General features: G+C 40.4%; 2 protein-coding genes across 7 annotated transcripts in view; one reads left to right on the top strand and one right to left on the bottom strand.

Annotated features, from left to right (window-relative positions):
* The window catches only part of LOC136398799 (pantetheinase-like), a 32556-nt gene extending 23612 nt beyond the window's left edge, over positions 1–8944 (top strand). For 2 of the 3 annotated variants that reach the window (XM_066373204.1, XM_066373203.1), the window contains exons 7-9: positions 5189–5359; positions 7087–7221; positions 8735–8944. In XM_066373204.1, the coding sequence (XP_066229301.1) occupies positions 5189–5359; positions 7087–7221; positions 8735–8767 (339 nt within the window). In that variant the 3' untranslated portion in view covers positions 8768–8944. Of the gene's footprint in view, positions 1–5188; positions 5360–7086; positions 7222–7682; positions 7740–8734 lie in introns of all 3 variants that reach the window. The other variant, XM_066373205.1, reaches the window with a different exon arrangement.
* LOC136398801 (pantetheinase-like) lies at positions 1508–25487 on the bottom strand. Of its 4 annotated transcripts, none has more exons than XM_066373207.1 (4): positions 25355–25487; positions 24446–24673; positions 21860–21990; positions 1508–1779 (listed from the first exon to the last, which is right to left on the bottom strand). In XM_066373207.1, the coding sequence occupies exons 1-4, from the start codon at positions 25385–25387 to the stop codon at positions 1704–1706; spliced, it is 468 nt and encodes a 155-aa protein (XP_066229304.1). In that variant the 5' UTR covers positions 25388–25487; the 3' UTR covers positions 1508–1703. The 4 variants fall into 4 exon arrangements, with proteins under 4 accessions (XP_066229304.1, XP_066229303.1, XP_066229306.1 ...); XM_066373206.1 differs by lacking the exon at positions 1508–1779 and adding an exon at positions 9203–11156; XM_066373209.1 differs by lacking the exon at positions 1508–1779 and adding an exon at positions 14907–14946.
* Positions 25488–27295: the final 1808 nt, after the last annotated feature.

Below are 27295 nucleotides of genomic sequence, written 5' to 3'. Positions count from 1 at the left end.
ATATTTAGGAAATTGAACTTAGAAGCTAATTGATATGTTTAAAAAAAAAAACAGAACAGAAGGTTATATCAGGCTTCTGGCAAAAGTGACTGAGTGATTGGGATGCTCTGACAGAATGCATGGGGAGGGACAGACGGGGAGTAGTGGGAGATGCTCATCTGGTTTGGATGTCCTGGTTTTGGAGTCTTATGAAACATTTTGGAGTCTTATGAGCCATCCAGTAGACTGTTGAATATGTAGGTCTGATGTTTACAGGAGGTATTGGATTTAGAAATATTGTTTTGGGAATCAGTAGGTTAAAGATGTTGGTTAAACCTACAGGAGTGACTGGCATTTTAAAGCTGACTACATAGACAATAAAGAACAGTGGTGCAGAGGAGGAACTTTTGGAGTGCCAGTATTTGGGCAGAAAATGGACATAAAAGTAAGAACCTGTAAATATGATTGAATAATAAAAAAAACTTGAAAAGAAATCTCTCATGGACAAGAAGGAAGTAGAGAATCTTTAGAAAGAGAAAATCATGAAATGTATTAATGCAGTAAATTTACCATTAGTGACATGAATGAGTGCAATGTGGTGGAATTCCCTGAGCTCATAATGACACAGTGAAAGACAGATTATAACAGGTTAAAAATCTGAAAGGAAGTGAGGATATTCTAAGAATAAGTGACTTTTTTTTTTTAACACACTTGTCAGACATAGGAAAAAGAGAAATGAGACAGGAACAAGACAGGGACTCGTGGTCACATAAGCTGTTTTTGATTTTTGTTTCTTCAATAAATGAGTGAGCCTTGATCATCTTTATAGGACCAAAGAAAAGAGCAACAAAAAAGGATAAAATTGCAGAAGACATAAACACTCTTCATCAGTGTTCCAAGGTGCTGGAGAAAAGGAAAATAGTATCAAGAATACAAGTAGAAAATGTCCAACAATTGAAAAGTAGTTAAACCAATTATTATATAGAAAAATATTTATTGTGATATAAATTTTATCAAATGTTTTATGGCATATTGACATTAATTGCATTATGTGCGGAACATATATATGTTATCACATTGCCATATCAATTTCTAAAATTCAAAATTTACTACATATTTTTTAATTTTTGATATATTTTTAAATGTAAAACATTGGTTACAAAATCAGTGAACAATCTCTTGGTTCTTACTAGGTCATTTGAAAAATATTTATTGATTGATTTTTAGAAGAGAAGAAGGGAGAGAGAGAGAAAAAAAACCCATTGATTTGTTGTTCCACTCTTTTATACAATCATTGGTTGATTCTTGTATGTACCCTGACTGGGGATTGAACCAGCAACTTTTGTATACCAGGATGACACTCTGACCAACTGGCTACCCAGCCACAAACTCTCTCTCTCTCTTTTTTATTTTTTCTCCCGATCTTGTCCTGCCTTTCTGCCTTCACCAGAGTGTTAGCTCCACTGGAGAAGAGCTGTAGTGAGTCCATTCTTACTCTTGGGAGTGTCAGGTAAACAAAGCTCTTTGTTACTTTGCTGGTCAGCTGGTCAGTGGTACCAGGCAGAGTTTAAAATTTAAAATTCTAAACTTAGTAGTTTTTTCATATATAGGGTGACACTTTTACCCCAAACTGACTGAATGATCTAAGCATGTGGGTGATACTTACTTGCCTTTTGAAGCTGCAGAGTAGGATGATTGAACTGGCCTTTCTTTGGTTGACTCTCTCAGGTAAGTATCTTTAGAGAAGTTTTCTTGGGTTGGTCAGGATTTTCAAGCTCCAAAATTCTTCCAATTCTCTTCCTGAATAGGATTGCTTAATTTAACATATTACAATAAAATGTAAGATGACCAAATTAATTCAAAGTTCAGATAAACAAAAAATATATATCTTAAAATATTATTGTCTTTTGTGGTATTTGGGACATTCTTATCCTGAAAACAATTTTTAGTGTTTTTAATTTACCTGAGTATAATTTAACTGGAACTCCTGTTCCAAGTTTTTTCTGGCAACCTTACTCCTGAAGGGTAAGTGCCTTGCTGACAGCATTTAAGAGACAAGGGAGAGAACTGAGCTTGCAGAATGGAGTGGTGGGGAAGGGAAATGATCCCAACACTCAGCATAATTAGTTCATGTAACCCCCTTCAACTATGCCTTTTAACACCTCCATCTCAGCATCATCTGCTCCACCATCTTTGGCAATAAATGCCCCTTCTGTACTGGACTAGGGGAGCAGTAGTTGCCCATTATGGTTGGGACTCAGTGTCTAAGGTAGCCCTGACAACTTGCCACCAATTTTCTTTATTTTTGCCACCACAACATTGACATTTCCTGAGGTGCCTAGTGCTCCCAGAATAAAATCTTTGGAGTGTTCCGCAGTGTAATTAGGGTTGATTCTTGGCTTTCCTCACTTTTCTTTCTTAGATCTGCTAACTCAGTTGTAACTTTTGCATTAACATCCCAGCTTTCAAAACTGTGCCATAGTTTATCCTCCTGGATTCCTATCCTTGGAGATTTATGTCTTTTAAATAATATTAATGTTAGTTTTAGTAGGACTTCAAGGGAACAAAAAGAATCATTTAGCCCTGTCCAGTTGGCTCAGTGGTAGAATGTTGTCCCGGAGTGTGAAAGCCCTAGGTTTGATTCCCGACCAGGGCACACAGGAGAAGCATACATCTGCTTCTCCACACTTCCTCCTTTCCTTTCTCTCTATCTCTCTCTTTCCTCCCACAGCTAAGGCTTCATTGGAGCAAAGTTGGCCCAGGCACTGAAGATGGCTCCATGGCTTCTGCCTCAGGTGCTAGAATGGCTTCAGTGGCTCTGGTTGCAATGGAGCAATGGCCCAGATGGGCAGAACATCGCCCCCTAGTAGTCATGCCAGGTGGATCCTGGTTGGGCACATGCAGGAGTCTGTCACTTAAGGAAAAAAAAAAAGAATCATCTAATCATTCTACCTTTACCTGAAAGTTATTTCCCATCTTAGCACTTTTGCCCTAAGTGCTTGCTGAACAAATTCAAAAGCAGAAGGAGTTGACCAATTGAAGGCTGTTGCTTCAGTCAGGCAAGACAGGAAGATGGTTTGAAATAAGATTGGAAGGTGCCATACAGGTGGAGTTATAAGAACATAGATCTTATTTTAGGGATTTTTCCTCTGCATGGTAAGATGAGGCATACATTAGAATTTACATTCAAAAAGCTATGTGTTTCAGTGGAGTGTATTATAACTATATAGCATAGTGAAAACTGTTTCAGTCCTTGCTCAGATAAAAAGTAAATATAGAGATGATATATCATAGAATTGAACATGTGAAACCTATATAATTTTATTAACCAATGTCACTCCAATAAATTTAATAATTAAAAAATGTACACTTTTTGCCCTGGCCGGTTGGCTCAGCGGTAGAGCGTCGGCCTAGCATGCGGAGGACCCGGGTTCGATTCCCGGCCAGGGCACACAGGAGAAGCGCCCATTTGCTTCTCCACCCCTCCGCCGTGCTTTCCTCTCTGTCTCTCTCTTCCCCTCCCGCAGCCAAGGCTCCATTGGAGCAAAGATGGCCCCGGCGCTGGGGATGGGTCTGTGGCCTCTGCCTCAGGCGCTAGAGTGGCTCTGGTCGCAATATGGCGACGCCCAGGATGTGCAGAGCATCGCCCCCCTGGTGGGCGTGCCGGGTGGATCCCGGTCGGGCGCATGCGGGAGTCTGTCTGACTGTCTCTCCCTGTTTCCAGCTTCAGAAAAATGAAAAAAAAAAAAAAAAAAAGTACACTTTTTAATATTTATTTACTTTAGAGAGAGGAAGAACTGACAGAGAGAGAGAGAATCATTGATTTGTTGTCCCACTTATTTATACATTCATTGGTTGATTATTGTATGTGCTCTGACCAAGAATCAAACCCCAAACCTTGGTATATTGAGATGATGAGCTAACTAACTGAGCTTCCTGGCTGTTGGGCAGATAAAATATATTATGCTCACTTTGTTAAAGATGGTGCTGCGCCTGACCTGTGGTGGTGCAGTGGATAAAGCGTCGACCTGGAAATGCTGAGGTCGCTGGTTCAAAACCCTGGGCTTGCCTGGTCAAGGCACATATGGGAGTTGATGCTTCCAGTTCCTCCCTCTCTTCTCTCTCTCTGTCTCTCCTTTCTCTCTCTCTCTCTCTCTCTCTCTCTCTCTCTTCTCTGTAAAATGAATAAATAAATAAATAAAATTAATAAATAAATAAAAGATGGTGCTGCCCAAGTGGAGGCCGTCGCCCAGGTGATATTAATGTGTGTTGGGGGCGGGTTATGGGCAGGCAGAATCCTTGTAGCCTGGGGCTTGGTTTTGGGATTAAGCCTTTCCCAGCCATTTTGTTGTGGGGTGGTACAATCCCATCATGTCTCTGATAAGTGACTTTGTATTAGAGACTTTCCTATTTGGTATATTGGATTAAAGCTTTTGGATTTCTACACTATAAAATGGGGGCAGAACAGAAACTTGCGCTCTTGGTTCCTGAGATTATATTAGAGGAGAGAGCAGGGAGCAGGGAGCAGAGAAAGGCCATGTGGAGGAGGCGAGGAGAAGCAGCCAAGATGGTGGAGTGAGAAGCCAGTTTGTGCAGAGTTTGTGCAGAGTGAAGGAAGGAGATGGGGAACAGAGGTGAATAAGTCTGGTGAGCTAGAAACCTTTGATTCTAGGAAACTCGGATAAATCAGTAGCTTTGTGAGCACTGAATGTGAGCGGGTTTTGGAGCCCAGTGTGTGTTTTTACTTGCCCGCCGGGTGCAAGCTAGAATTAAAGATGATGGTCCACCAGCTTTTGGCTCTGCTGTTTCTTTGCCGACTGTCTGAATCCAGTGCGAACCTGCATGGGCCAGGCAGCTGTGATGGTGGCCGTGGCCACTGGCTTTACACTGGTGAAAGCAAAAAGTTCAACACTCTTGATTATTGCTAACTAGAGAAGAATGAAGGTGTCATTGTTTATGGCTGTAGACCAAAAATTTGACTGTTTCCTGATGAGGTTTAATCTATTTGACATTGAATTGCAGACAACACCAGAGTCTGAAGTCCTTTATTTTTGTTCCTAGTTGCATTAGCAATTTAGAAAAGAACTGGATTAAGCAATTGAGGGAAAAACATCATTTTATTAAACAAAGTGTATTAACACTATTCCATGGTCAGGAGTGTTTCCATTGGCTTTCCTAGCACTTAAATGGTCTGTGTCTCCTTTCCTAGATTTGTACTCTGTTGAAGTGTAAAACAACAAACCTACACACTTGTGGTGAGTCAGTAGAAACTGCTTCCACCAGGTTTGACATGTTCTCCCTCAGCGGCTCTTTTGGAACCCAGTATGTCTTTCCGGAGGTGCTGCTGAGTGGGATTCAGCTTGCACCTGGAGAATTTCAGGTAAGAACCTTTGCTTAATACTGCCTACTCATTTGATGTAAGAGGAAGCACTTTTGGAGTACAAAACCTACCCAAGTGCTTACAAATATCATAAAACTCTCCATTTGAAAAGGTCAAGTTGTTTTTAGGGCTCACAAAGGACACGGAGCAGGCTGCATCTCTCTCTTTTTTTTTTTTTGTATTTTTCTGAAGCTGGAAACGGGAGAGACAGTCAGACAGACTCCCGCATGCGCCTGACCGGGATCCACCCGGCACGCCCACCAGGGGCGACGCTCTGCCCACCAGGGGGCGATGCTCTGCCCCTCCGAGGCGTCGCTCTGACCAGAGCCACTCTAGCACCTGGGGCAGAGGCCAAGGAGCCATCCCCAGCACCCGGGCCTTCTTTGCTCCAATGGAGCCTTGGCTGCGGGAGGGGAAGAGAGAGACAGAGAGGAAGGGAAGGGGTGGTGGAGAAGCAGATGGGCGCTTCTCCTATGTGCCCTGGCCGGGAATCAAACCCGGGTCCCCCGCACGCCAGGCCGACGCTCTTCCGCTGAGCCAACCGGCCAGGGCAGGCTGCGTCTCTTATATGGAAAGCTTTACTATATTAATTAGTGTGTCCTTGAGAACAAAGAAAAATCCTATTGTGGGGAATATAGGAACAAGACTGAACTGTTTAAAGCCTGTCGAATCAAAGAAGAGTGTAAGAGTTTCCAGACTAGCCCCATCAGAATAAGCCCCTTGGCTCCCTGGACAGTGAGGGCCTAGGGAAGTTCAAAGGAATTGCTCTCATGCTGTGGGTGAAGGCCCTCGGTGACCACAGGAGAAGAGGAAAGACGGATAATCTGAAGAGAGGGGATTTGACAGTGGTGGTGTTGGCAAGAAAGCAAAAAGTTGTTCTGTTTGTGTTTTTGTTATTTGAGGCCAGATACAGTCTCTGCTGCCCAAGCACTCTGCCCCACTAGACTTTTCTACTGGCTTTTCCTGCAAGTCCTGCTCTTACTCCTCTTTCCTAGTGAAACAGCTACTGTGGGGAATTGGGGAAAATGGGCAGGCTGGGGAGCTGTGGTGATTGACAGGGATGGTGGAGACAGCTCAACAATGGGCAGGGGAGCTGTGGTGAGTGATTAACAGGGATGGTTGAGACAGCTCAACAATGGGCAGAGGAGCTGTGGTGAGTGATTGACAGGGATGGTTGAGACAGCTCAACAATGGGCAGAGGAGCTGTGGTGAGTGATTGACAGGGATGGTTGAGACAGCTCAACAATGGGCAGAGGAACTGTGATAAGTGATTGACAGGGATGGTTGAGACAGCTCAACAATGGGCAGAGGAACTGTGATAAGTGATTGACAGGGATGGTTGAGACAGCTCAACAATGGGCAGGGGAGCTGTGGTAAGTGATTGAAAGGGATGATAGAGACAGCTCAGTCTTCCCTTAGTCACTCCTGTCTGATCATTGGGAGATTCTTTATCTTGTCTGAGGGGACTAGATTTCTCTTTTAAATACTCCCAAATCTATTGTTTCATGTTTATTATCACATGGGATACTTCCTCGGATAAGTAAATGATAAGATACTGATTACAGACATTTCAATAATAAATGAATCAGTGCGAGTTCCATAGCCCCAACTTTTCCCCAACATTTCAAATGTTTCTGATAGAAAAGAATCTGACCACGAGTTTTATTGTTTCCTTAGCCATTTGTACTGAATTTTAGACCCAGTTGCCCCCTTTATGTTTTAATCAGGTGTCAAGTGATGGGCGCTTGTTTAGCCTGAAGCCGCTATCTGGACCTGTCTTAACAGTAACTCTGTTTGGAAGGATGTATGAGAAGGACCACACAACAAATGCTTCACCAGACCTCATCTCACAAACACTAAAAGTAATGCTCATAGTTATCACACCTATAGTATACTTATTAAGGCACAGAAATTTTGCACTTTAAGAAATGATGGTTGGTCTGATCAGATGGTGGTGCAGTAGATGGAGCGTTGGCTTAAGATGCTGAGGACCCAGGTTCAAAACCCCAAGGTTGCCAGCTTGAGCACAGGGTCACTTTCTCTGCTGTAGCTCCCCAGTCAAGGCACATATGAGAAAGCAATTAATGCACAACTAAGGAGCTGCAACAAAGAATTGATGCTTCTCATCTTTCTCCCTTCCTGTCTGGTCTGTCTGTCCCTGTCTGTCCCTCTCACTCTCCATCTCCCTCACTAAAAAAAGAAAAGAAAAGAAAAAGATAAAGAATGATGGTTGGGTGAGAAAAGAAAAATGGGTCTGGGCTTTTGCAATTAGTGGTTGCAGCTTCTATTATAACTGAATTACTGATATATTTTTTTTATTTAGAAACCCATCACACATCCAACAATATAAGCCAGATTAACAGTGACAACATTTTAAAAGGTAAAACCTGATAAATGAGAATAACAATTGTACCAACCTTTTAGAGTTTTTTTTTTTTTAGAGTAAGTGAACACATTTAAAGTGCTGTGACAAGGCCTTGGCTTATGGAAAGCACTCTATATGTGTTAGCTGTTACAGTGATATATAATATTGTCCCAGTAAGCCAATTGTGATGTGTTTATTGCTAAACTATATCACCTCTGACTGTTTCAAGTGTGTATATACTGCTCACTAACATTAGGGGATCAGAGAACATGCAGATACTCCAGTACTGTCAGCCTTTTGTACAGTGCATTTTCACCAATGAAATAAAAGTTGGTTTTGTATCTCATTTGCATAATCAAACAACTTTCTTTGACTTGTCATTTGCTTTTCTGATGTTCTTGTTTAATAAAAAAAAATCAAATGCTTCTTTTTTTTAATCACTTTATATTTATTTTAAAATATCCCCTGATTTTTGTGAGCAGTATATTTTCCAATGGTTCAGCCACCCTACATATTTCAGATACAGAAATCAATGAATGTCACATCATCTACTTGTCTTTGACCTGGTATCTAGCACTGGCAGCTGAGCTTACACCTAGAAACTGTGGAAGGCCTACATGTTCTCGTAATTATTGGTGATTTGCTGCGTGTTTAGAGCTCTGCTTGTCTTGTCAGTCTGTATGCATGTTAACTGAGTGGTGCTAAACCAGACATTGATCAAATCTGGCCTGCTACCTGTTTTTATGTGGCCTGTGAGCTATGAAACCTTTTTATGTTTCTATATGGTTGAAAGAGAAAATCGAAATATGATTAATATTTTGTGACACATGATAATTCTGTGAAATTCAAGGTTTATTCTGCATAACTACACTTTTATTGATTATAACTACATTTGTTTGTTTTGGTATCGTTGATGGTTGTTTCCAGGCTACAGCGGTAGAGTTGAGTAGTTGTGATGTGGACCATAGAGTCAGAAAAGCTAAAAATATTTGCTCCCTTGTTCTTTACAGGAAAAATTTGCTGCTTCTGCTCTAAAACATTAAACAACAATGGATTTTAGTGCTGAAAACCTGTAATACGAGTTAGTGGGAAATTGCCCTTGAGTGTCTTATCATTCTTCCACACAATGGAGAAATAAAATATTTTTATTTGCTTTGTATTATATTACCATCAGAAAATTGCGTGTTAAATAAACTAATACCCCAAACAAGTGAAAGTAATTTTTATAAGCATGGTTGGTATTTATTTATTGTAAGATACAACATCATAAAGCCTGGTATGTTCTAAAATTCTTGAGAGAAGTATTATTTTTATTTTCAGTTTTTTTCTGGAGATGAACTAAGAACTGCTCATCTGAATGTATTGCCTGATATTTTTCCTGTGACAAAAATACTAGATTGTCTTAGAATGGATTTTCTTAAAATTTAATACTATAAAAGGGTTTCTAATTCATTGCAGCAGTCAATTTCCTTTTACTTTTTCACTGGATTTGTTAAATGCATACATGTATATTGTATGATAGTTTTGATATATTTTAACTGTAATTTTAATTTTTTCTGCTTAAAACTTTTGTGATGCACATTTGATACAAACAAGACAATTCCAAGAAAGACCAATGCTCAAACACAGTTTTGAAATTTATCTTTTAATACCTTGATGAATGTGAATGGTCCAAGGAGCAATTTTGACACTCCTCATTTAAAAATTTTAATTTGTTATCAACCTCATGATGATGTAACACACACAGACACACATGCGCATGCCTATACACACAGGCATATTCACTGAGCCAGTTTCCAAGATGTCCCCCAATGATCCCTAAGTCCAGGCTCCATGGCAAGTCTCTTTGTTTAAATGTTCCGTTACTATGAGCCTTGTCACTTACAATAGGTCTGAATTTATTACCACTTGTATTTTAACACATATTTATAATTAAGTTCTGCTTAAAAGTAACAATTACTTTATTTGTTTTCTCTATTAGTTATGTACCTAAGTAATATATTTTAGTTTTCTTATGGGTTGAATTGTGTTGTCCCCTCCTTTCCTCATTTCTTAATGTTAAAATCCTTATTCTATACCTGAGAATGTAACTGCATTTGGAGACAGAGTCTTAAGGAGATTAAAAAGGTCATATTGAGTCAGCCCAAATCCAGTATGGCTTGTTATCAGAAGAGATAGGACAGCGACCACAGAGGGGAAATCATGTGAAGCCACAGAGGAAGATGGCCACCTACAAGCCAAGGAGAGAGGTTCTCAGAAGACATCAATGCTGCTGGTGCTTTGATCTTGAACTTCTAGCTATCAGAATCATAAGAAAGTAAATTTCTTTTGTTTAAGCCAGTCTATCGTACTTTATGATGTCAGCCCCAGCAAACTCATGCAAATTCCAGTCCTCCCTTCTTTTACACTGTAATCTGAAGCTTGGCCAAAGTGGTTACCTAGTAGAAATATCCAGCTCCCCAAGACTCAACTGAATACTAGGTACCATTAAAGAATCATAGCTGATGAGTTGACAAACCACCAGATCATTGAAGCTCCTCTGGAGGTAGAAGAACAGAGAGTCGTATGGGTTAAGTTCTGTATTTCATCTGGCATTGAATGTTCTCAGTAACAGCAGAGTCTCTTGATGTTTCACAGCTTAGTGAAACAAAGAACATCTATTAAGTCAAAACATCTCTCCACTGAGAGACAGACTATCCGTGTAGCCCTCATATCGACCTTGCACTGCACAAGACACAACTTTCTGCAAAAGAGATCAAGGCACTTGCAGCAGTGATCCAGATGAGGCCAGCCATGCCTCATTTGAAATAAACACTTTTGTGGCTAAAACTTTTCCTAAAAAATACTGTTTCATGCACTAAAAACTTACATAAAATTTGTCTTAGGCGTTTGGGTGACATTGACTGATGTTTTCAAAAAAACTTATAAAATAAAAAAGTTATTTATATATTGAGGAACAGGAATCATCAATGGCAAGCCTCAATATCATCATACAATTTTAATTTAAAGCATACAACATGCTAATGTATTAGTTACAGATGTAAAATATTAAATGCTTCAAGCAACACGGAATGCTTTTCGGTTCAATATTGACAAATGTGACATAACAAATTACTCCCAAATCTAACAGCTTAAAACCACAAACACTACATTACCCAGTTTCTGAAAGCCAGCCCCTGATAGTTGAGCTGGGTTTTCTGGCTTAAGATTTTTCTTCAAGCTGTAAGTCACCTGACACCAGGACTACAGTCATCTCAAGGCTCCAGGCCTGGAGACTCTGATTCTAAGCTCTCTCAGTGTTGTGGGCAGGCTCAGTGCCTTGCTGCAAGCTGGTTGAAGGCTTCTGTTCCTTACAACTTGATCCTCTCCATAGCCTTCCTGAAAGTTTTTGTAAAAAAGCAGCTGTCTTCTAGAGGAAGTAATGAGATAGAGCTGGAGAGGGTCATAGCGTTAGATATAAAGATGATAGATGATGATAGTGTTATAAAGTACTGCAATCTGCAGGTCACATAGAGACACCAGACAGGTTACAGAAGAAGTTTGAGCAGTTATTAGCCAGTTAGCTAGCTACCTGGGGCATGGTCCCAAATCATGTAGGCCCTCTTACAGTTCTGAACCTTCTTTTATACAAAATCAAGTACTGGGTGGGGTGGGTAAGGAAGAGGAGCATGATACAACAGTCAATTATACTACTAACAAGCTTACAACATTTAGCTATAGGATCATGAAAGGGAAAAAGGATTCCCACATATCAAGACCACAAGATAACACAGTAGTGCTAAATGTTTTACATACCCAGCAAAGACATTCCCAAATCTTCTAGTGTCTACCCCCATCCCTGTCGCTACAACGAAATGTAAGCTTAGGATAAGGAGAGAAGCTAAATGAAATTATCTTTGCTAAAAGTGTTGGGGCCAGTTTATTAGGAAACCTAATAAGCTAGTTCCCACTTGCTTTAGTTTAGAAGTTTTATACATACAAAGAATTTCAAAAGGGATGATTACTAGAAAGCGTATACAATGTTACAGAATGCAGGTTTTTCAAGCAAGGGGAGTGGGCTCGTGATCCCTTTGTCTAGAGGTATAGTCACTCTCAGGACTCCAGGAGGGGAGGAAGAGTTAGAATCAGTGTAGGAATTTTAAGTTAAGATATGTAAACATTGTTCCCTAAAGGCTCTTAAGGATGGGGAAGAGGAAGTTTTCAGATAAGTTTTACCTTCTTTGCTGTCTAGCAAGTAGTGGCCTCAGTCCTTCAGAAGAACTATGATTAGTTACTGACTAACTTTTGCCCCTTTAATCTCTTTCTCTGGGAGGTTTTTTTTCAGAGAGGAGGGGTAAGGGGGCCTGACTCTTCCTTTTAAAATACTAATGTTAACAATTTTTGCAATTCTTCAGCACCTTTTCACAATAGATAGATAGATAGATAGATAAATAGATAGATATAGAGGTAGCTTAAGATGGAAGTTGCAGCCTCCTATAACCTAATCTTGGAAGTGACATCACTTCTGCTATATGCTGTTAGTCAAACAGACCAATGTATCATTGTAAATATATATACATAATATATATGATTGTCTATATAATTGTAAAATATAGAATTTTTTTTTCTTTTGCTATTGTATATATAGTATGTATTTCAAAACAGGTCCCCAATATCTATATCTACAAAGTATCCTGACAAAGAAATTTTTATAATTTTTTCAAATGAATTTCCCATTTTCTGCTCTCTCTGTTCTCTTTCCTGTAGAGTCCCTGGGCACAACTTCCCTGCTCACTGGAGCTGGGCACTCCAGGTGCACGCCTACCTTGCCCCTGATTCCTCCCGTGACCCTTCACTCTCCATGTGGGCTGTGTACACCTCCCTGTTGTAGTTGGGCCTTAATTGCTGTTGGAACATCAATGGGAGTGATTTATTTCCAGGCAAGTCAGTTGCAAAGACTGAGTGCAATCATCATGGAGGATCAGCTGTGTGAGGACCCACCCCTTGGCTCAGGACTTACTTCAGCGGGGCTCTCCTGCTCACTGACTCCACCCCTTCAGTGAGTCACTTGAGAAGGTGTTTGGATGGTGCTTGGTCATCGTCTGAAGCTATCAAACTGGTGTGCTAGCACTGGGGCCTCCAAAAGGTGCACGCCAAGATCAGACACTGCCTGTGTTCTGCCTGAGGCTTCACAGCATGAGCTGCAAGGTGATCTGCAGATGGCTGCAACCTGTGCTGGGCAGGAAGGTGCGCAGGAGAGGTCAAGCTGCACATCAAGGTCGCTTGCTGCTAGTGTTGGGCCTGGAGCCACTTAGCAAGATGCACCCGGCTGGCCAAGGCCAGATACTGTTTGAAAGATTTTAAGAGTCTGAAACATGAGCCAATACAGACCATTCATAAGGAAAAGCCACTGGAAAGAGTTTGGATGGGCCTGCAAGTTGGGTGGGGCAGGGTCTCAGTGAATCACCAGGGTTGGTGAACAGTGACAGTGAGATGGATAGAGACTCGGGTATGGTGCCTGCCTGCTGGCCACGTGGAGGAAGGGTTCAGCAAGGGAGCAATGGCCGCGGCTAGCACTACTGTCTAGGAAAATGCTGCCTCTCCAGCTCTCATCCTGATCCCGACAGTTTCATTCCTATTCGCGTGTCCCTGGTACCTTTTGAGCTGCTGCCCCAGTGCTAGAGCTCACAGGGAGTGAGTCCCTCGGTGTTATTAAAGCCAGAAATTGATTGCATCCTTACCTTTTGCGTATTAAAACACTAATATGCCACATTCCTCATAGTCAATCTTGTAGCTTTAATAGCCACAGACTTGGGTAGAACGAAGGCTAAGGTAAAACATGATTAATATGAATATATCCTTGGAACAAAGATTGAACATCCTATCAGTTGACTTGGCATGGAGAATAAAAATTTTCTCTGAGACATTGGGAGAATCTTGTCACCATAAAAAGTGAGATATTTTTAGACTTAGGAGATAAATTTCAAAGGATCAATAAAAATGTGTCAACAGAAGAATAAACTTTTACTTAATCTTTCCATTTTTAAATCAGCTCCATATGGTGGTCCAGCCAGTGAAATATAACAAAAGTGCTTATCAGGATAAATAGCTATTTAGCCACCAAACCTTCTAGAAACTTTGAACTCTTGCCAAAGCAAGTAAGGCCCACCTGTTGGTATGGTGGTAGATTATCTGATAAGTAGTTAATGTTTGGGCAATGTGCTTTGTAGACATGTTGATTAGATAAACTTTGAATTTAGTTATGAAAATATGAGTATCACAAAATACTGTTTTAATAGATTATAATGTTGATTTAAATAAAATTGTGAACCAGCTAATTTTTATAATAAAATTCATCTTGTTCTAACAAAGACAATGAACTGAAAGTTTATTTGCTATCACAATATGAGTAAAAATTAATTGAAAAGCTTATCATTGTATGTATTCAATTCTAGCTGTAAAGATGGATTATAAAAGCATTGTAGCAAGAAATAAAACCTGATAGCCTGAAAAATTTCTCTAAATACATATATAATTTGATTTTAATTGAAATAAATATGTAAAGGTTCTTTTCAGAGTTTGTTAATAAAAATATAATTTTAGTGATTAAGACAATTATAAATACTAATTTTAAAATATTTTAAAATTACTATTAATATGTTATCTCATTTCCTTAGCTTGTAATTAATAATATTTCCTGGCCACCTATACATAAATGGATATTAAATCAAATTCTCTTTACATAGTTATCTCATTTTTTTCTATCCAGCAGTTTGGAAGGTCTGTGGGGAAAATCATTTATAAAGAAGGGAAACACTTCATTTTAACTTCTTTCCTCAAATTCTTGGTAGTCGTTAGGAGCTTGGGACTTTAGAGTAAGACAAATCTAGAATCAAACTCCCTTGCTACCCCTCAGTAGAAACGTAATAGCTAATTCTCAGTTTCTTTCTTTGTAAAGGAATGATAAAAATAGTATTTATTACTTAAGAGTCCTTATGTGAATAAACTAGAGATTTTATGGAATGCCTTCAACCCAGTGACTGGTTATAGTGTCAATAAAAGTTGTTTTTCCTCCCCATTCTCTCTTCCCTTCTTTCTCTTCTCCTCTTCCTTGTCTTCCTTCTTCATCTCTCTTTTTCCTCCTCCTCTTCCTCCTTATTATTTCTCTTTATTGTTATTGAAAGTAACTTAGCTTGAGCTGTGGTCACAGGAGAAGTCTATTCAGGTTCTGTTTTCAAGAGTCCTGAGAGGCAGGACAGAGTTCTGAGCAGCATTCCCTGGGAGATCCTCTGTTAAAAATCACTGCCCCAGTTGATCCCTGCCATCCCATCTCATGGGGGGAGGGGAGTGGTGAGAGGGATAAAGTTACTTCTTAACTGGGCCTCTCCATTCTAAGACACTGAGGAAGTGGGATCCAGTATAACCACCCACATCCTACAAAAGTTTGTGGAACGCTGCCCTCTGTAGGTTCTTGTGAATAGAATACCTGGGTCAGAGTTTCAAGTACAATTAGACATTCACACTCAAAGTGTAGTGTCTTAAGATAAATTCAGAAAGAGAAAATATCCTTTCTAAAATATATAAGCTGAATATCTCATTTCATTCTAGTCTTCTTTTTCTGGTAGCCAGAGAATAGTTATACAAAAGTTGTCTAAAGCTCTTCCCTGTAATATTCATGAAAATATCCAGAGTTGATGGCATCAGGATGATCTCATTTATCTGTCAACCTAGTCTCTGAAAGGAGTTATAGGAGATTTAGGAGGACCTGCTAAGATTTGGTCTGTCCCCAGAGCTCTGAACTAAACACAATTTTAAATTTACTTCATAGCCTTCATACTATTATTAGCTTCCATAACTATTATTGATTGAGTTTTTGAGTTCTAGGGATACATTAGGCCCTTTAGATATAAATACTCCAGATAGTAAGTACTCCAGATAGAATGTTCAGGTCTGACCTAAGCATCTTCATGGAGTGTTGTATATAGTCAGTCGACTCAGCATCTGTTGGATCCCAGGCCCATGGACAGCTTCTTGTCTTTTGCAATGTTAATAGTAAAAGGCATCATTGTCATGTTCTGCGCTGATCTACACTTTGCTAATCACAATGGTTACGTGTGCTGAACCATATTGTAGATTAAGCTTTTAAGGAAGAATATAATTTACTATTCTTTCTCATCAGGAAATGGATAGGCCCTGGCCAGTTGGCTCAGTGGTAGAGCATTGGCCCAGCATTTGGAAGTCCTGGGTTTGATTCCTGGTCAGGGCCCCCAGGAGAGATGACCATCTGTTTCTCCAATCCCCCTCCCCCTTCTCTCTCTCTCTCTTCCCCTCTCGCAGTCATGGTTTGAGCAAGTTGGTCCCAGATGTTGAGGATAGCTCCATGGCCTCGCTTCAGGCATTGAAATAGCTTAGTTGCTGAGCAAGAGAGCAGCAGCCCCCAGATGAGAAGAGCATCACCCTGTAGGGGGCTTGCCAGGTGGATCCTGGTCAGGGTGCATGCAGGAGTTAGTTTGTCTCTCTGCCTCCCTGCCTCTCACTTAAAAAAAGAAGGGAAGGAAGGAAGGAAGGAAGGAAGGAAGGAAGGAAGGAAGGAAGGAAGGAAGGAAGGAAGGAAGGAAGGAAGGAGGGAGGGAGGGAGGGAGGGAGGGAGGGAGGGAGGGAGGGAGGGAGGGAGGGAGGGAGGGAGGGGAGGGGAAGAAGGAAGGAAGGAAGGAAGGAAGGAAGGAAGGAAGGAAGGAAGGAAGGAAGGAAGGAAGGAAGGAAGGAAGGAAGGAAGGAAGAAACACTGGGGAACAAAATTTTTTTGCATCCACAAAAACACTTGTTCTTACCTAATGCAAGTGTGTTGATCTCAAATCTGACATTAGTTTTTCTCTATCAGCTACAAGTTTTTTGCAATTCAAGATTTTAGGTTTTTATCTTATTGTAAAATTTTCAACATTTAGTTTAACATAATGAAGTAGAATGTCTTGAGAATCATCTTTGTGAAAATATAATAATTTATATTTATATAATGCAGTAAATACACTAAAAGATATAATTGCATCAGAATTTGTCTACAATTTTGAAATAGAACATATTAAAATACTTATTTTAATCATAAAATTTGTGCAAAACTTATTTAAATTCTATTCAGGCAAAAATTTGCGTTCGTAGCTCTTGCGTTTGTGTACTTGTTGAGGACAATCTCGTTTGATGCTCCAGTAGTAGTTTACTCATCACTAACAGCTCCAAGATTTTCAGGAAACTTATCAAGTTGACTGTTTAGAAAGTGAATCTTAATGCTCATGTTACATCCAATGTCGTGGAAAGCTAACAGCATCCTTTGAACCAGAGGTTCAGAGTTTTCTGCTTTTCTGTTTCCAAGGAAGTTCTTTGTAACTGCTACAAAAGACCGCCATGCTGCTTTCTCCTCCTTATTCATCTTCCTGGCTAGTTCTTCGTCATGTATTAGGGTTGAATTTGAGGTCCATTGAATACACCTGCTTTTATCTTCTCGAAAGACAAGGCAGGAAAAGCAGAAATAATATGTTGAAAGCATTCACTTTCTCTATTCAAAACCTGGACAAACTGCTTCATTAAGGCAAGTTTAATGTGAACTGAGGAAAAAATGATCCTGTCTTGATTAACTACAAGTTCATTCACAATATTTTGCATCCCTACTTCCAGAGCCTCACGTTTTCAGCCACTCCTTCTGTGTGCAGTGTTTCTCCTGAGCTCGGCTGTCCCACAAACACAGAAAGCAAGGATACTTTGTGAAACCTCTCTGTTGTCCTAGCAGGAAATTTACCATTTTAAGATCCACACAAATGATCCAGTTATGCTCCTCATACATCAGAAAGTTGCAATTAGCACAAAAGGAACCATGAGAATTCCATATCAGTGCAATAGTTTGATTTAAAAATATGAGCTATTAATTTAATCATGGATTCAATAATTATTCAGCCAACAAATATGTGTTGAATATTTGTGGTTTGCAGGCACTATTTTACGTGGTGATGAGAGAGTAATGAACAAAGCAGGTAAGGTCTCTGGTTTCCTAGAACTCCAACACATGAGGCAATGTGCTTGCTTGCAAAGAAAACTCATCCACAAAAATGACAAGTATTTGTATCACTTAAGCACATAGTAAACTCATTTTCAAAAAGATGAATGACATTTTCTCTCTTTTTTTAATTCAGTGAGAAGAAGGGAGGCAGAGACAGACTCTCGCATACGCCCTGACCAGGATTCACCCATCAAGCACACTAGGGGGGCGATGCTCTGCCCATCTGGGGCCTTGCTCCATTGTTCAGTGCCAGAGGCAAGGGCCACAGAGCCATCCTCAGTGCCTGGGTCAATTGAGCCATGGCTGCAGGAGAAAAGAGAGAGAGATAGAGAGAAGCGAGAGGGGAAGTGGTGGAGAAGCAGATGGGCACTTTTTTTTTTTTTTGTATTTTTCCAAAGTTGGAAACTGGGAGGCAGTCAGACAGAATCCTGCATGCGCCTGACCGGGATCCACCCTGCATGCCCACCAGGGGGTGATGTTCTGCCCATCTTGGGGCGTCGCTCTGCCGCAATCGGAGCCATTCTAGCACCTGAGGAAGAGGCCACAGAGTCATCCTCAGCAGCCGGGCAAACTTTGCTCCAATGGAGCCTTGGCTGCAGGAGGGGAAGAGAGAGATAGAGAGGAAGGAGAGGGGGAGGGGTGGAGAAGCAGATGGGCGCTTCTCCTGTGTGCCCTGACTGGGAATTGAACCCAGGGCTCCTGCACGCCAGGCCGATGCTCTACCACTGAGCCAACCAGCCACGGCCACAGATGGGCACTTCTGTGTGCCCTGATTGGCAATCGAACTCAGGACATCCACACTCTTGGCCTATACTCTACCACTGAGCCAACCACCCAGGACCAAATGACAATTTCTATGTCCTGTTAATAAGAAGTGGACTTGGGTGTTGCTGTATTTCCCCATGTATAAGATGCACCCTTTTTCAAAAAATGTGGGGTCTAAAAACAGGGTCCATCTTACACAGTGGTTGTAGATTTTTTCTTGCACTTCCACTTCTTTGAGCTTGATGAGGAGTTGTACGAATTTTATGATAAGTAAAACTTGAGTTCAATAACTTTATGTAATAAATTTTTTTCAAATTTCGGGCCCCAAAATTAAGGTGCGTCTTATACATGGGAGTGTCTTATACTTGGGGAAATATGGTATTTCTAGAATCAACCTTAACATACAGGAATTTCTGAAACAGGGGTTATATTTGCCTAGGAAAAGGGCAACTTCACTTAGTAAACTCTAATTTTTGTGTAAATTTTATGCTTTTTGTTTTGTTTTTGCTACTGCAGTTTTTGTTAATGGCGATTTAGATCACAGGTGACCCCTTCTGTGGTATCAGTATTTCTCTTGTGGCGGTGTTACCCCGAAGCAGGAGAACGGGGTAACAGAGCTCAAGGGCTTCTTCTAGAAATACAGTTAACCCAGGCAGTTACTGCTACAAAAATGCTGTGTAAAAATGTTCCCCAAACTCAGTAGCTTAGGATGACAGCAACTTAGGCTCCTGACTCTGCAGGAGTCATTGCTCAGTCAATTAAGAGGTTTGTCCCAAAACAAGGTTGTGGGTTTGATACCCAGTCAGGGCACACACAGGAAGCAACCAAAAAATGCACAACTGAGTGGAACAACAAATTCTTCCTTTCCCCCTTTCCTTTCTCTCACCTTCTCTCTCTATCTGAAAAAACAAAAACAAAAAAAGTCAATAAAAGTTAATCCCTTAAGGGATAGCTCTGGAGCATCGACCCAGAGCATGGAGGTTGCTGGTTCAATTCCCTGTCAGGGCACATAAAGGAGCTTCCTGTCTCTCTCTCTCTCCCTACCTCTTTCAAGACAAAACAAAGCAGCTCTTTAATAGCTACCTTCATATTCAAATAGCAGTTACCATCATGACCCTTAAATCCTTATGCAGTGGGCCCTCCTTAATTACCCGCTTCCACCTCCTACACCTCTCTCCCTCCTTCACATCACTCCAGCCACACCAACGTGCTGCTGTTCCTGACATGCTAGCCAGACACTGCTCTGACCACATGATCTCAGTACTTGAATTCCCTTGGTCTTGAATACTTTTTCTCAAGATACCTAGATGACCTACTCCCTCATATTCTTTAAGTCTTTCCCTAGATATCACCATGAAACCCTTGAATGACTTAAACATGTATGTTTGTCACATGCCACTACACTTTCTTCCATAATGGTTGTACTACTTTACAGTCCCACCAACAGTGAATGAGGGTTCCTTTTTCTCCACAGCCTCTCCAACACTTGATATTACCTGTCTTGTTGATAATAACTAATCTAACAGACGTGAGGTGGCATCTCATTGTAGTTTTGATTTGCATTTCTCTAATAGCTAATGAAGATGAGCATTTTTTCATATATCTGTTGACCATTTGTATTTCTTCTTGGAAGAAGTGTCTGTTCATGTCCTCTTCCCATTTTTTTGTTGGACTGCTTGTTTCTAGCTGTTTTGTGAGTTCTTTGTATATTTTGGATATTAGGCCCTTATCTGAGCTATTGTTTGAAAATATCATCTCCCATTAGTTGGCTGTCTGTTTGTTTTGTTGTCAGTTTCTTTTGCTGTGCAGAAGCTTCTTAGTCTGATGTAGTCCCATTCATTTATCTTTGCCTTTACTTCCCTTGCCTTTGGGGTCAAATTCATAAAATGCTCTTTATGGCCAAGGTCCATTAGTTTAGTACCTATGTTTTCTTCTATGTAATTTATTGTTTCACATCTTATATTTAGGTCTTTGATCCATTTTGAATTAATTTTTGTGCAAGGAGCAGTATTGTTCACAGTGGCCAAGACATGGAAACAACCAAAATGCCCTTCAATAGAGTGTTGTATAAAGAAGATGTGGTACATATATACAATGAAATACTACTCAGCCATAATAAATGATGACATAGTATCATTTATGACAACATGGATGGACCTTGATGACATTATACTGAGTGAAATAAGTAAATCAGAAAAAGCTAAACACTGTATAATTCCATACCTAGGTGGGACACAAAATTGAGACTCATGGACATAGATAAGAGTGCAATGGTTACTAGGAGGAGGGGAATCGAGGAGAGGGAGGGGATGGGGGAGGTAGAGGGGCATGAAGAGAAACAAATATAGGGTGGCGGAGGATGATTTGACTTTGGGTGATTGGTATACAGCATAGTCAACTGTCCAAATGATGGGAAGATGCTCTCTCTAAATCTATGTACTCTGGTTGGCCAATGTCACCCCGTTAAATTTAACTGTCTAAAAAAAAAAAAGAACCAAGTGAAGTCAATTCATAATGGGAGTGATATCAGAGTACTCCTTTTAGAAACAGAAAGTCTAGCATGGAAAATGACTAAATGAGAAACAATTATGATACAATAAAGTATGAATAAAGTAGATAATTAAGATAAATAATATTTAACTTTGTAAAATCAGAAAGTCTCTATAAGAAGTTACAGTAGTTAGTTTTTGTGTTTTTAAGAGCAATTCCATAGGAAGAATTCTTACAATTTAATATTTGGAAAGAAGTGAGTTAACTGATACTAATCTCTTAGATGCATCAGATATTGCCTGCTTACATTAAAAGTAATAGTGCTGCTTTCATAACACTTCATGTTTCTTTATATTAGACTTGATTTAAACCACCTGCACAGTTCTGCTATCTCTCCTCCTAAGTTGACAATCAGCTTAAGTTTTAAGGATTTCACATACATAAACCTCATCAACTATCTTATGAATGAGAAGGGAAAATTTTAAATTCTATACTGACATGACTCCATTTTTTAATTAATTCATATATTTTTCAAAGTACAGAGCCATTAGGGAAAAACTTGTTCTGTCAACTTGTAAGATGTCAGAAGACTCGAGTTTGGATCTGGTTCTCCCATTACCCAGCTATCCTGTGACACTAAGCAAGTTACTCTACCATCTCTCCAGATTTAGTCCCTTTGTGGAAATTCACGATAAATTTGATGATTTCTATACTACTTTCCAACCCTAAAACTATCTTGAACCTTAAAGTTGTCAGTGGAACTTATGCAATGATTGTCTACAAAATTTTCCCAGTAAAGTAAGCTCATGTTCATAATTGAATTTTTCACGATTTGTTGTTGTTGTTTTTTTACCTGTTGGGATGATTACAAGGGATCCAGTCCACTTGAGGGTCTGGGATATCCTCCAGGTATGGGTAGATAGACTCCCTGTTGAATTTCCAGCCATAAACAACATCTTCTAGAGTCACAATAATATGTGCACCCTGTTAAAAATGTAGTTTAATTAAAATATTTCCCAAGAAAGTCTACACTCAAATCCTGAAAAAGAACCTGAGGAACTGAGTAGCTGAGGGAAAACCATTCAGGTTGTTTTTCATTCAATCTTATTCCTTTGGTTTCTATATTTTTATTACTTGTTTTATTCGCCCAACTGCTTACATTTTCCAACCCTAACATCATCCTTTCTTAATGTTTTTCTAACATGAACAGCTTTCCAGGCTGCTCACAAGCTTGGCATCCATTTCAGTTGTTAACTATCAACTCAGCTCTTCCCCGAATCCCCCACTGAACTTTGACCGATTGTTGCGCCTGAGCTTGTAGGACTGGTTTACAATTCAAACTCTGTTTCACATTTCCTCTGTTTCAGTCTTCCCTGGTTTATCCCCTGCAAATGTGATTCCTGCATCACTGGAGGAGAGAGCCTAGAGGTACAATCTGAGCTCACCCGGCCCCTTCAGGTGGAAGAGTCACCCTGTGAATGGCCGATGGCCGTTGCTGTGGCCATGCAGGTTCATGTTGGATTCGGGCAGACAGTGAAGGAACTGTGGAGCCGGAAAATGGTGTGCCATTTCATTTTTTAGAGTCTCGCAATGGTGACGAGCAAACAAGCAAGGAAAACTGCTTCCGTCTCTCTCAGGGCTCCCAAGCCCCGACCCTCTCTATCTGGACTATCCGGACTCACTCTCAGGGCTCCTGAGACTCACAAGCCCCCAGAAGCAAAACAGGCTGAACAAAAAAAAAAACCTTCTCCAGCAAACAATTGCAAGCAATGGCCCTTCCCAATGGCAGAGGCAATCCGCAATTTGCAATCTGCCACTCTGAGGGCAGTACCCACAGCCTTCCATAGACTATACACACATGGTGCTGCCCCGTGCTCATGCACCAATCAGGCAAAGTGCAAGGGAGCAAACCTAACACATTTGGAACATACTGGTTTGTCCAAAACCCTGAAAGCTAATTTTTCAATCTCCAAGAATGTACATTAATAGACACATGTTATATGTATGTATCCTTGACTTTCATGACAGTTCACATATCCCTTGTCTATAACTGATTTATGAGTATCTTATTTAAACCATATTCATTCAAACCACACATTTAAACTTAACTCTTCATTTTTATTTAACTTAAGGACTTACTATACACTAATATATTTACTTTACAAATTGGTAGCTACAGTATAGCCTCGGAGATGTAATTATAGCATAGGGAACAGAGTCAATAATATTGTAACAATATGTATGGGGTCCAGCTGGCACTTAAAATATGATGGGGACTTGTCTGACCTGTGGTGGCGCATTGGATAAAGCATCTACCTGGAAATGCTGAGGTCGCTGGTTCGAAACCCTGGGCTTGCCTGGTCAAGGCACATATGGGAGTTGATGCTTCCGGCTCCTCCCCCCCTTCTCTCTGTCTTTCTCTCCTCTCTCTCAGTCTCTCTCTCTCCTCTCTAAAAATGAATAAATAAAAAAAATGAAAAAAAAATATGATGGGGACCACTCTGTAAAGTACATGATTTTCTAGTCACCATGCTGTACACCTGAGACTAAGACAAAATAATATTGAATGCAAACTGTAATTGAAAAAAATTTAAATAAAAAACATATATACTTAAAACATTTTTATTGATCTTAGAGAGAGGAGAGAGAGAGAGAGAAAGGTGGTGGGGAAGGAGCGGGACTTGTAGTTGTTGCTTCTCATATGTGCCCTGACCCTGCAGGCCCAGGGTTTCAAACGGGCGACCTCAGCATTCCAGGTGGACACTTTACCCACTGTTTCACCACATGTAAGGCACAGACATACATACTTTTATCTCCAATTAAAATGAGGTGTGATGTATGAAGTATAAAATATAATCTATTTTATATGTATTATGTACTATCTACTTGTACAAATATTTATTAATATTATGAATTTCATATACTTGGAATGAAGCATGATATACATATATATATAAAATACAGACTGTTAAGTAATTTGCAACTTAAGTTTGTTTGGAGGTCATTAAAGAAATCTGCACATTCTTAAGAGAACAAAAATTCAACAAAGCCACTAATACTCTAAAAATAGCACCTGGCTTCCCACCCATTTATCTTCTACCCTCCACCTGTAGCAGAAAAGTGCAACAAAGTTGTTGAATTTACAGCTAGTTCCTCAAAGGTCTTCTGCCCTTGAATAATAAGCCAGATGTTTTTGTCTTTCTTTTGTCTCACCATTAGGGAATTAATAGTGTCCTTCCTTTAATAACTTGGGGAAGGAGGTAGGACTTGGACTGTAAAATAAAAGTTCTTGGCTACCATCACATATACGTCATCATGTACCTTAACACATACAAAATTACATACTCTGACACATATGTAATTGACCCTCAGAGTGACCCTGTCTCTTAGGACCCCACATATCCTATACATAGAAGCCAGCACACTCAGGAGGTGGTACCTGTTTTGCTGCTGATGTGATCGCTCCCTCCAAAACATCCAGGTTTCTGTTCATTAATACCAACGCCTCTTCACGGGGCACCGATATTAAGGTGGCATTGGGCAATATCACCGCATGCTCATAAACAGCTGCAATAAAGGTGTCCTGGGAGCTGACTTTTACAACACAGAAAACTGAAATTGCCACATAAGCCAGCAGCTGAGAAGTAGTCATGTTGAAGTCCAAGGACTGTTGAAAAACAGAACAAGCCATGATATTTATAGAGATTCTGCAATAAATCACGTGGTTCTCAGAACTCTGTACTTCAAAAACAAATTACAACTCTTAACTTAAAGAAGACATTACGGAGCCCTGGCCGGTTTGCACAGTGGTAGACTGTAGGCCAGGCATGTGTATGTGCTGGGTTCAATTCCTGGTCAGAGCACACAGGAGAAGCGACTATCTGCTTTTCTCCCCCTCCTTTGCCCCTCCTCCTCCTCTGGGGCTGAGGTTGGCTCCATGCTCTCTGCCTCAGGCAGAAAGAAAAGCTCAGTTGCTGAGCAACAAGCAACAGAACAAGGCTCCAGATGGGCAGAGCATCGCCCCCTGGTGGACTTGCCTGGTGGATCTAGGTCAGGCACTAGTAAGAGTCTGTCTCTACCTCCCCTCCTCTCACTTAATAAAAAAGAAAAAAGAAAGAAAGCATTATGATTTTACATCTTAGACATAATGTAGACAAGTTTTACAAAACATTCTGTACTGCACTCCTAAGGGCTGTGCAGAGGATTCATTATTCAGGCTTCTCACTGTGAAGATGGCTGTCTGCTCCTTGTATTGATGCCTGAATTCAAATTATCCGTTTATAAAACTCCAGTCATCGGATTTAGGGTCCAGCCTACTCCAGAATTGCTTCATCTTAACTAGTTTTACCTGAAACTCTCCTACTTCCAAATAAGGCCACATTCTCAAGTACACGTGGTTAGGTCTTCAACATAGGAATTCTTAGAATTCTTGTTTTAGAACTTCAGCGCATAGCAGTATATGTAAACAAGTTGAAGAATAAATAAATTTACAATTTTGAGATTATTATCATCATATGAATATGTAAATGCTACACTTTATTCACTTTAGTTTTCTCAAAATGGGGTAGCCAGGACCAAGAGGAATACAAAAGGGTCATTGCTATATAAAAGTTACTTCAAAATGTATTGGCTTTGGACAGCAAGCACATATCATCTTGTGTTTCCTGGGCAGGAATCCAGGGGCAGCTTAGCTAGGTGCCTCTTTCTCAGGCTGCAGTCAGGCTGTTGGCCTGGGCTGCAGTTATCTCTAAGCCTGGCTGAGGGAGGATTCACTTCTAAGCTCCAGAGACTCACTCACGTGGATGATGGTAAGCCTCTGGACCCAATTGGCTGTCCCCCTGGAGATATGAGTTCCTACCTTCAGGTGTTGCTATGAGGCAGTTCACATTATGATTTCTGGCTGCAGAGCCAGAGAGAAAAAGAACCCACCCAAAACACAGGCCACAGTCTGTTAGTTAATCCAATGTGGGAAATGTCACCTGGTCACTTCTGTTGTATTCTATTCATTAAAAGCAAGTCAGGCCTGACCAGGAGGTGGCACAGGAGATAGAGCATTGAACTGAGATGTGGAAGGACCGGGTTCCAGACCCCGAGGTCACCGGCTTGAGTGAGGGCTCATCTGGTTTGAGCAAGGCTCACAAGCTTGAGCCCAGGGTCACTGGCTCAAGCAGGGGGTCATTCGGTCTGCTGTTTCCCACCCCTCCTGGTCAAGGCACATATGAGAAAGCAATCAATGAACAACTAAGGAGCCGCAATGAGAAGTTGGTGCTTCTCATCTCTCTCCCTTCCTGTCTGTCTCTCTCTCTGACTCTCTGTCTCTGTCACAAAATAAATAAATAAATAAATAAATAAATAAATAAATAAATAAATAAATAAATAAAAGTTAAAAAAAAAAAAAAAGGAAAGCAAATCAGTATGCCCAGCCTACACTTGACAGGCGGGGATTACACAGGGCGTGAATGAGACAGCAAATTTGGGAACCATATTAGGGGCTGCAGACCATAGGATTAACAGGGAAGTATAAACAGAGACAGGGAGAACAAGAGTTAAGAACAAAAGATAAAAATGGAGGCAGATTGAAAAGAGCAAAGTAGAAAATAGCGAAGAAATTTATAGATTTTGATATGGAATAAGTGGGCAAATTTGTTTCAGTTGCAAATTAAGTATAATATTTTTTATATTTACAGGACTATTGTTGATCATCTGTTTTTGTTTTATATAGTTTTTACCTTAGATGGTGTTTTTATAGTTCAATTGGCTACTAGGTATGTCTGATATTTTTTACTTCAGTACTATATAAATTCTGTGGCTGCCAAAATAACAAAGAGGCTGTGGTTGCCCAGCCCTCCGGAGTCTACAGCAAACACCAGCTCCCTCTACTTGCTGACCGCCCTTTGGTGTTTCATTCCCAGGCACATAGGGACACACAAGTTCACTATGAGATGCAATTGTTACATTAAAGTTAATAAAAGGAAGGTCAGAAATAAAAGTTAAAACTTTAATGAGTTTAAATAAATGACTTGTATGAAGCCAGTAGCCACAGCCACCACCACAGCCGCCTGGCCCATGCAGGTTCAGCTTTGATTCGAACAGACAGTAATAGAACAATGGAGCCAAGAACTGATGAACAATTACCTTTAATCCTAGCTCGCACCCAGCGGGCGAGAAATACACACAGTAGGAAAACACTTCCCTTTCCATTCAGGGCTCCCAAAGCCACTGACTTATCCGAGTATTCCTAGAATCAAAGGTTTCTACCTCACCAGCCTTATTCACCTCTATTACCCAT

The sequence above is a fragment of the Saccopteryx leptura genome, chromosome 3 (genome assembly GCF_036850995.1).
Source record: "Saccopteryx leptura isolate mSacLep1 chromosome 3, mSacLep1_pri_phased_curated, whole genome shotgun sequence".
Taxonomy (NCBI): domain Eukaryota; kingdom Metazoa; phylum Chordata; class Mammalia; order Chiroptera; family Emballonuridae; genus Saccopteryx; species Saccopteryx leptura.
This window is presented reverse-complemented; position numbering and strand designations above follow the sequence as displayed.

Coding starts and splice junctions, on each gene's coding strand:
- LOC136398801 (XM_066373206.1), bottom strand. CDS start 25,387: ATGTGGCCTTATTTGGAAGTAGGAGAGTTTCAG. Junction 21,991..24,445: donor TCACATCAGCAGCAAAACAG/GTACCACCTCCT, acceptor CATTTTTAACAG/GGTGCACATATTATTGTGAC. Junction 11,157..21,859: donor CCTTGTAATCATCCCAACAG/GTAAAAAAACAA, acceptor GACCCTCTCCAG/CTCTATCTCATTACTTCCTC.